Genomic DNA, 10,577 nt, shown 5'->3' on the forward strand with positions numbered 1-10,577 from the left:
TTATGTTTCATATACATGGTACATTCCAAGGATGAAACACGAGAAAACTCTAAAGCAGAAGAGTTCTAAACAGGGTCATAGATGATTGCTTTTCAAATTTAAACTGACTATGTTGGCAGCGATGCTCATATATAACAAAAAGTATAAATATTAATGTTTTAGAATCTGTAAAATTTTTAAATATGTGGGTATCAAGTTATATGTGTAATTATAATAAAATGCGAATGAGTTAAGCTGCCCATAGTCAAAATAATTTTCCTTGGTTTCTAGTATTTCTCCCTGTGATATTCTCTTTGCTGTTCATTTCTGGGTGCAGTAATATTGTATAACATTTTGGGGAAAAGATGCAAAAAAGACACCCAGCACTTGAAGAGAGAATGGCAAAGATTTCTACTGCCACTGTCTGTTTCCCCTTGGTACTGAGATAAGCAGGTATAAATGTCACCCAAACACTGGCAAATACCAACATACTGAATGTAATGAACTTGGTCTCATTAAATGTGTCAGGGAGCTTCCTAGCCAGAAAGGCAACAAATAAACTAACGGAAGCTAAGAGACCCATGTACCCCAAGACAGAAGCAAATAACACCCTGGACCCCTCATTGCACTCAATCACTATTATTCCTATTTCTGCTGCCATATTGAACTCTGCAAATGGAGCGTCTGTGGTCAGCCAAACTATGCATAGAATTATCTGAACCATGGTACACACTGGGACAATATAAATGGGTATTCGTAGTCCCACTAGTTTCTTTAGTTTACTGTCTGGATTTGTAGCACTAAATATCATTATGACAGTGATAGTCTTTGCTAGTATGGTAGAAACGCAAAGTGAAAAAATGACAGCAAACATGACCTGGCGTATCATGCACATTATCCGGTTGGGTCTGCCAATGAATGCCAAGGAACACATGAAGCCAAACATGAGGGAGATGAGAAGTAGGTAACTGAGATCTCTGTTATTTGCCTTCACTATGGGGGTCTTTCTTTTGATTATAAACAGGCAGAACACTGAAAATGTAAGGAGACAAAACAAGACTGAAATACAAGCTAAAGCGGAGCCCAGAGTCTCTTCATAAGAAAGGAACTGAATGGGTTTTGGTAGGCACTCTTCTTTTCTGCTATCAGGCCATTTGTCTTCTGGGCACTTGAGACATTCACTGCCATCTAGAATAACAGAAACAATGTTATACAGAGAGAATAAGGCACAGTATGAATGTCTTAGGAGGTGGGCCCCCCTCATTCTGTGGCAATAAGGCCTTTCCATACACAAACCTGGTGTGAACCAATTGGATGTGGCTGCTGATGGGAATGCTAAATATTGGTTGGATTCTGCATCATATGTGCATGATTGCAATCTGAATCACAGCGTAGGCAATAAGTATAAGGACAATGGATTTTGCACTACATATATGTGACTGAAAATTGCAACACTGATCAGATGTGTCTAAAAGTATTCAATTGGGTGCTTCAAATATTGCATGTGCTAATGACTTTGTTCAATCTTTTGGCACAACCTATAATGTGACTTAAATCTGCATTAGAGTGTGTGCGAGTTAAGCCTACACACAACAGTGACTACATGCTGCCTCTAGAAGTACTTAAAGACATGCTTTACATCTGTTTTTTGCAGCATGTTTGTTTATCATTAAGTTTCAGGGTCTGACATTGGTATCAAGTACAAAGCAGGTGTAACTGAAGTCATGTTGTACCTAGGAATATATATGGCAATGCATCCCTGCAGCGGTAAATAACAGTACCACATAACACATTTGGGCCATCGAGTGATACAGCTCCTTAATAAAGTATTACAGTCAACATAGCTGGTAATGGCATCTGTATTATATGTATTTAGACATAGATTGAATGTTTTTCTTAAAAGAAATTAGGGTTGATTCATTAAAGGTCGATAAGTTTTATCACACATTTTTTTGCGTTAAAATTGACGTGAAAAAAATATGTGATTCGCTAAAGTATTATCACGTGCGCTAATTTGCGCGCCGAAATTATACTAACGCATGATTCACAAACACTTAGGGGCGCTAAATATCGCATTAGTCTGAGCAAAAATTAACACCTACTTGGGGCAGGCGGTAATTATAGAAAAGTACAGTCCATGAGCTTTTGGCAACACAATATGGACTTATTGGGATTTATTCAAGTCTGTGTTGGCCCTAGAGTGATGCAGCCGCCAGTTTTGCAGGGAAATGGGCATTTTCAAAAAAAGTAGTTTTACAAAAGTAATGGCATGTATGGCTAATATGGCATGCGTTTTTTCACACGCGGGGACTGTTTGTGCGCAATGCGTTGATTAGTGCACGTTCCGTCAAATACCGCACAAAAATAGTATTCGCGACTTAACGCACACAGCATCATGTGTAAATTAATGCAAGTATCCTTTTAGTGAATCGTGCGTTAAGACGCAAAACATAAGATGCGATAAAATTTTTACCGCATGCTATAAATAGCGCTCATTTTAACGCACTTTAGTGAACCAGCCCTATTATGTCAAACTATGACAGGTATCGGACCACTTACCCGGAAACCCATTATCCAGAAAGTTCTGAACCATGGAAAGGCCATCTTCGATAGATTCCATTTTAGATAATTCACATTTTTAAAAATGATTTCCTTTTTCTCTGTAATAATAAAACAGTACCTGTACTTGATCCCAACTAAGATATAATTACCCCTTATTGGGGGCAGAACAGCCCTATTGGGTTTATTTCATGGTTAAATGATTCCCTTTTCTCTGTAATAATAAAACAGTACCTGTACTTGATCCCAACTAAGATATAATTACCCCTTATTGGGGACAGAACAGCCCTATTGGGTTTATTTCATGGTTAAATTATTCCCTTTTCTCTGTAATAATAAAACAGTACCTGTACTTGATCCCAACTAAGATATAATTACCCCTTATTGGGGCAGAACAGCCCTATTGGGTTTATTTAATGGTTAAATGATTCCCTTTTCTCTGTAATAATAAAACAGTACCTGTAATTGATCCCAACTAAGATATAATTACCCCTTATTGGGGGCAGAACAGCCCTATTGGGTTTATTTAATGGTTAAATGATTCCCTTTTCTCTGTAATAATAAAACAGTACCTGTAATTGATCCCAACTAAGATATAATTACCCCTTATTGGGGCAGAACAGCCCTATTGGGTTTATTTAATGGTTAAATGATTCCCTTTTCTCTGTAATAATAAAACAGTACCTGTAATTGATCCCAACTAAGATATAATTACCCCTTATTGGGGGCAGAACAGCCCTATTGGGTTTATTTCATGGTTAAATGATTCCCTTTTCTCTGTAATAATAAAACAGTACCTGTAATTGATCCCAACTAAGATATAATTACCCCTTATTGGGGGCAGAACAGTCCTATTGGGTTTATTTAATGGTTAAATGATTCCCTTTTCTCTGTAATAATAAAACAGTACCTGTAATTGATCCCAACTAAGATATAATTACCCCTTATTGGGGGCAGAACAGCCCTATTGGGTTTATTTAATGGTTAAATGATTCCCTTCTCTCTGTAATAATAAAACAGTACCTGTAATTGATCCCAACTAAGATATAATTACCCCTTATTGGGGGCAGAACAGCCCTATTGGGTTTTTTTAATGGTTAAATGATTCCCTTGTCTCTGTAATAATAAAACAGTACCTGTACTTGAGACCAACTAAGATATAATTACCCCTTATTGGGGGCAGAACAGCCCTATTGGGTTTATTTAATGGTTAAATGATTCCCTTTTCTCTGTAATAATAAAACAGTACCTGTACTTGATCCCAACTAAGATATAATTCATCCTTATTGAAACCAAAACAATCCTATTGGGTTTAATGACTGTTTAAATTATTTTATAAACAGACTTAAGGTAGGATATCTGAATTATGGAAAGACCCCTTATCCGGAAAACCCCAGGTCTTGAGCATTCTGGGTAAAGGGTCCCATACCTGTACCAGTTAAAATGAAGGAAATGAATGTGCCACTGAGGGCATCATTAGTAAGGCACCGTGTTCTGTTTATTTAGACAGAAGCAGAATGGTAGTATTTAGATAAAATAAGAACGGATTGAACTATAAATTTTTTCCTCAACCCAAATATCTATTATCCAATAACTAAATGCTAATGTTACAAACCATTTGGGTTGAGAATCTCTCCTTCAGAACATGGCAGGCAATCAAAGCAGCAGATCTTCTGCCCCTGAATTGCAGCTCTTCTGTAGCCTTTGGGGCATGGATCACTGCAAACCGAACTCGGGACCTATGAAGAAATTATAATAATTATGTATTTGACAGCCTGGGTATGATTCATTTCTAACTGATAAATAAATGGTTAATAAAAAGTTAATAAAATCAAATTAAATCTGCCCAATTCAATAAAATTTCATAATCAGCATTTGGCCTACAGGCAGGATTGGCTTGTGGCCTGATAACACTGCTCTCTGCCATCACTAAGGGGCCCATTTACTAACTTTTATAACTTTTTCATTTCCTCAAATTGTATTTTTTAGCAATAAAAATCATGGATTGTACTAATTACTCTAAACCACTAAGAAATATGTTATTTAGTAAATGTAAAAAAAACCCAACAAAAACTAATTTAAAAGTTAAAGCCGTCGAGCTCATGCAGAAGTCAATGGGAGCTGCCTGAGGCAAATTGTAACACTCTTGGTTTAAAAAGGTTTTCATGAATTTTTCATTTGTAAGCGCAAGAAATTTTTTACAAAAAGGAGGATTTCAAGGTTTTTGCATTTAATCTACTTCTTTTTTTGTTTGTAATATTCAGAAAAGGCTGTTGAGAAATGACTTAACATTCGTGGCTTTAGTGAAAAATATATTTTTTTGTGGTTTCAGAAACCACTTAAACTACTAAAATAAGAATGTTGATAAATGGGTCGTCTTTAACTTATTTCTTGCTAACATAGTTCCCAACTTCCTTTGCTTTTGCCTAACTACACATCTGACCGTTACCTAGTAGATTTTATGCTAAAAGGTTTTCGATGCAGCAAACACTGCCATCCCATAAATGATAATATTGGCAACCCTTTGATGCCACTTGCATGATTTACCAAAGTCCAATAAAACTTACTTGGCTGTGTCCTCCATTCCATAAAATCTTGTTTAGCTGAATACTGAGCCCCTCGCCATTTAGAGAGCCGGAATCAAAACTTCCAATAGAGACATACTGATTACTTCCATTAGGGAACAGCTGCCAGTTCAAAATCTCCACAGACTGAGGGACATCCCCATTCTCATCAAAATATATTCTTTCTCCTGCAGTGTTGTTGAAGTCTACCTTTCTGATGTAATGAAGCAGCTAGGAGAAAAGATGGCACTATTTGTATAGTTTGTTTTCAAAGAGTAAGAATGCTGGAATACAGAATCATTGCAGAGAGAGAGCTTGTATTAATGGAAGATCAAAGCCACTTAATTAAGTTTGCTTTTATTTTTGCAGTGCCACAGTTATGGACTTTGTGTGTCTGCAAGATTTACAAACATTGAGTGAGGTTTTTAAAAGGGGTCTTGGATTCCTTTTCAGGGGTATTAAGGTAAAAGCTAGTCAAGGAGGTAAAACTAAGAAGAATGTCAGGGCCATATGTAACCCTCCCTTCCAAACCCACTCCCCAGGAGTCGTCCCCTAAAAGGAAAAAGATAATTTTTGGCTTATGCACCACCTGTCCAATCCACAGGGCAGGTCATAGAAAGTCAGGATAGACAAGGTTATCTCATGGTTTATCACAAGAAAATTCATGTATAAGATTAAGAGATTAGGAAAAAATTCTGAAGATATAGTCTTATACTATGGTAACATGTAAAAACACTTCAAACTTATAATGCAATCCTAAACCTTTGTTAACAGGTGAGCAACAAGGGAATTTGGAAGATGCATCAATGAGGAATATAAAGGCTTATGTCAGGTTGGCTAATGGTCACAAAATAATTAGACCAATGGCACTATTACGTTACAGCTGACTTTCCCATATACCAGATAAAACTGTTCCTAATACTAATTATAATATTCTGAGACAATTTGCAGTTGGTCTTCATTTTTAATTATATGTGGTTTGTTAATTAACTTTTTGTTCAGCAACTCCAGTTTTTTTACCCACTGTGCACTGCTATTTAAACATCTCTACATTCTTGATATGTATGTATGTATGTATGTATGTATATCTTTATTTATAAAGTGATGATATCCAACATATCCCATACATGCAACAGTTTTATGGGGATAGATGACTTAAATATACCCAACAACACAGAGAGTTCTATATTAAGCTACTTTATAATTACATTATATTGAATTAATTTTCTAAATATTTGCACATAAATAGCAAAAGAACAGTTCCACTACACATAACTTCAAGGAAGAGAATAAAGGAACATCTAATGAAGTCATAATATCCTGTAACAATATATACAGGGGCTTTTTGGCACTGGCTTTAATTAAACATTCCTATGAAATGAATGAATGCAGCTCCCTCACACAACTTAATCTGTACATTATATACAGTACCTGCCAAGGCCGGTGGTTATAAATATCAGCACAAGATCCATTCTTGAAAGGCCCTTTCCCTGGGACACAGTTCTTCATCTGGTGCAAAGCATGAGCTACTGCAAAGACTGCATTATGTGTTCTATAGGAAAATATAAACTTATAGACATCATATATATTAGGATCAATACTGTCCAGTCTCTCTTCTCCTGTGCACCAAACAATGTCTTTAAGCAGTGCTGGAGATGTATTATTGACTGTATCATTTCCTGGCCAAATACAGTGAAAAGCATTCTCCCACAATGACTTCATGTAAGGATCATCTGGAAATCTGGAAGGATGGATGCTGTAAAGAAACTCCTTAAAGCCTGGAATTTTCCCTTTTTGAGGTGCTAATCCAAGGCTCCCATTTAAGGTTGTTAAAATGTCACTCCTAGAGAAAGTAGAAGTAATGGACCAGCCTGAAGTTGCCACCCACACTTTGTCAGTGATATTGTGAAAAGAAGCCTGTTCCATTAGAGGGACAATGTTTTCTATGGTACAAAATAAAATGATCACTGTTGCTCTGGATCTCTTGACAACACCAATGATACGGTAGACAGACTCCATGGAGCTGATTATAGGAAGTGTCTCTTGAAATGCAATGCATCCACCATTCTTCTCTATTTCTCTAGTTACAATTTGAGCACCTAATATCCCCACGTCATTATCTGAGTATATAACACCCACCCAGGTCCAGTTGAAGTACTTCACCAACTGAGCAATGGCAAAATATTCATTGTCACCATTATGTATTGTCCTGAAGAAGGATGGGAAATACATTTTATTGCTCAATAAAGGCAGCCCAGAAGCATAGCTAATCTGTTGAAAAATAACAGTTAAAAGAACAGATATAACTCAACTCTCTTGTAGATTGTAATTTTTTTTGGGCAGGGCTCTCTTCACCTCTTGTATCAGTTATTGATTGCTTTATTTGTTACTCTGTATGCCCAATGTATGAAACCCACTAATTGTACAGCGCTGTGGGATATGTTGGTGCTTTATAAAATGTTTTTATTAATAATAATAATAATAATTGTATTATATCCCTAATTACTGCATTGGTTACATAATTATACTTGTACTGGGCTGGAAAAAGACACTTGCCCTTCCATTTTTACCCCTAAAGGGAATACACAAAGCTGCTAATCCAGAGAAAGGTTTTGCCAACAATGCCTCTAGTGCAGGAACATAAAGTTATAAGAGGACTCCTTGTTAGCAATCAGATGTTTTTTCTAAATCAACCAATCTGGGTAATGCAATAAAAGACAATTTTTGCCCAGGTGCAGTAACTCTTAGCAACCGATAAGACATTTGACTTTAAAGAAATGTTAATGTCAATGGTAGCTGCTAATTGGTTGCAATAGGTGACTAGATCTGTAGAAAACATTGCACCTTTTATTACATAATCCCTTTATTTCTTAAAGGGATTTTTATGGTATACTTTTTATTTCTAAATACTTTTATTTCTACTGTTAACATAGCAAATTATTCACTGTACTATTTAAAACTGTATTCTTAAACTAAGAGTTGTTATATTGGTGTGTAGGTACCATCTTAATGCATTGTGCCTGAGTCTAAGCTTTCAGAAGCCGCCAACACAACACATTAGAACTACTTTCAGGTAACCTATTGTTTCTCCTACTCCCATGTAACTGGAGGAGTCCCAAGTCGGACTTGGATTTCTTACTATTGAGTGCTAAAATGATATCTACTGGGAGCTGCTATCTTTCTCCCTTCCCATTGTTCTGCTCAACTGACAAGCACAGTGTGGTCACAATTAATTTGGATGCAGATATGTCAGGTACTGACACCATTAATGAAAGTACTTGTGTCCTTGCAGTTCCATATTGGGCAAAGCTCCACTGCAGCTGTCCTGTCTCTTCTGATAAATCATGTGCAAGTGCATCTATTGGCAACTAGGAACCCTGCAGTAACTATCACCCTTAACATGATGGGAATTCCTGGGCTCTCGTCTGGGTTTCTTCTTGGAATACATTGAATTCACTTTTTTTGGATTTGGCTGAACTCAAAACATTCTAAACAGATTCAGTTGTATAACGAACCGAATCCTAATTTGCATTCTTAAAGAGAACAGCGCCCAGCACATAGCGAAAAATGTTCAACTTCCGTGTTTATGTGACTAAAATTCATATGATTTTAAGTATTTGAACCCTGAAACGAATCCTGTATTTGGTGCACCCATAGTTTCAGCAAATGGTGTCAAAAGAATCATGCGCTAATGCCATTTTTAACATTGCATGCCATTAGTGACACATTAGCCACAACTTCACTCTGGAATTCTGGGAAAAATGTTCCAATTTGTATCTTGAAACTGCACTTTTAACACTAGACTGCACTTATAAATAACCCTTGTGACTGTAAATGAGGCATATAATTCAGTATTAGCAGTTATGATCCTGTGGTTTTTATTCTAATTATAATCACAGAGAGTATTTTAACATTACTACAAAGGGGTAATGTACCTGCGGATATCTGTACAATCCCAAGATCCTTGCTAGGGGCTCTGAGGCCTTAGAGGGCATGTCGCCAACAATAGCCAGTGGCATAAGATCCTTGTTGCAGTGAAAGTTTGGCACTCCATTTTTTCCCCCCGATAAAATCCATGTTGCTCCTATTAGTGACCGTATCTCATTATAACAGGAATCATAGAGGTGAAAGCCCAGTGTTATATTGAGTAAAAGATCATTTGATGCATTAATTTCCATGATTGCAAACACCATTACGAGTAATAAGCGATAATATCTAATATGAAAACTTATAAACAAAAGAAAACAAACTGTCAAAACTACAAAGTGTTTAAATGACTATGAATACTGTCCTTAGTGTATATGCTCATATATATCATGCACAGTAATGGTCTATGAAGGGTTTAGAGTTGCCCTGTAAAACAAAGCTGCTGCACCCTATCAGAAGCTGGTTTCATGAGGTGGAAGATCACACATAACTCACAGATATACTGTGGGAATGATTTTTTGTCAGCAGAAGTGAGCTTTAATCTGATTGGAGAACAACTCAGAGAGATCCAATAAAATTGTAGCTCACTTCTGAAGAAAGAAAATCATGGCCACCACTTAGGAAAGATAATAGTGGGAGCTTTGGGCAGAATGTTAACTGCTTCCTCTCCGGCAAGGCTTCTGTAGGGGAAAGGGTTAAAGTACAGGAGTAACCAGGGGAAGAAGGAAGGAAAGGGGGATACTGAAAATGAGCCGGAGGGATATGGGCATTCATAGCAGTAATTTTGTAGGGAAATAGAAAAATATAAGGTAAAAAAGCTAACAAGGACCCCCAAAAGATCAGAATGGATATATATATTTCTAGAATGGAAGAAACATGAAAACTAGAGGAGATCACTTTTATGACCCACAATAATAGCACAGTTTGTTGGAGACTATGGGAACCCTGGATCACATTTATTAAAAAACACTCCACATAACCCCGTTGACACAGGAATCTTAATCTTAATCTTTCTTAATTAAACTCCCCAGAAGCTACATTAAAACCAACTGAAATCAAGGTTATAGAAGTAACTTATTGTCAATTCATGTTCACTTATGTTGACTGTAACTGAATGTCATTTCAAGTGTTCCTACCCTTTTTTCTGTAGCCCATTTATTCTTGAAAACAAAATAAAGAATATATATATAAAAAAAGCTAACACGGTAGAGCATAAAGGGACCATGAGCAGAAGGGGGGGCATAATAGGAAGGAGCAATAATGGTTGATGTTCTCTCATCTGCTCCTTCCTGTATCAGCACTGACAGACACTGCATCTGCGCTCACTGTCTTTTCCCGCCAGTATTTGTTTAACTGGTTTCACTGTGTGACTGTTTGAACTTTGAAAAAGGACTGTGTTTAGGCTGAAACATTAGGGCAAGGTCACACGTATCATAGAGCCGCCTCTCTCAGCCCTGTGTTTTTCTGTCAGGCTGAGATGAGTGGATCCGCTTCCCTACGCTGCCAGTGTGCCGGCACTGAAAACTACAGTATCCGCCTCAGTGCAGG

General features: G+C 37.0%; 1 protein-coding gene across 1 annotated transcript; it reads right to left on the reverse strand.

The window, feature by feature from the left end:
• Positions 1 to 244: 244 nt before the first annotated feature.
• On the reverse strand, positions 245 to 9,295 carry LOC100490485 (extracellular calcium-sensing receptor-like). Its single transcript, XM_012968857.2, has 5 exons — positions 9,038 to 9,295; positions 6,534 to 7,373; positions 5,106 to 5,333; positions 4,154 to 4,277; positions 245 to 1,167 (listed from the first exon to the last, which is right to left on the reverse strand). Exons 1-5 carry the CDS (start codon positions 9,293 to 9,295, stop codon positions 245 to 247), a joined length of 2,373 nt encoding a protein of 790 aa, XP_012824311.2.
• Positions 9,296 to 10,577: the final 1,282 nt, after the last annotated feature.

Source organism: Xenopus tropicalis, chromosome 8 (assembly GCF_000004195.4).
Source record: "Xenopus tropicalis strain Nigerian chromosome 8, UCB_Xtro_10.0, whole genome shotgun sequence".
Classification (NCBI taxonomy): domain Eukaryota; kingdom Metazoa; phylum Chordata; class Amphibia; order Anura; family Pipidae; genus Xenopus; species Xenopus tropicalis.

Bases quoted from the DNA above. Each gene is read 5' to 3' on its own strand.
- LOC100490485 (XM_012968857.2), bottom strand. From the start codon at position 9,295: ATGGTGTTTGCAATCATGGAAATTAATGCATCAAATGATCTTTTACTC. The intron at 7,374-9,037 runs GTACATTACCCC...ATTTTTCAACAG, and splicing joins GATTGTACAGATATCCGCAG to ATTAGCTATGCTTCTGGGCT. The intron at 1,168-4,153 runs GTTTGTAACATT...CTGTTATTCTAG, and splicing joins AGAGATTCTCAACCCAAATG to ATGGCAGTGAATGTCTCAAG.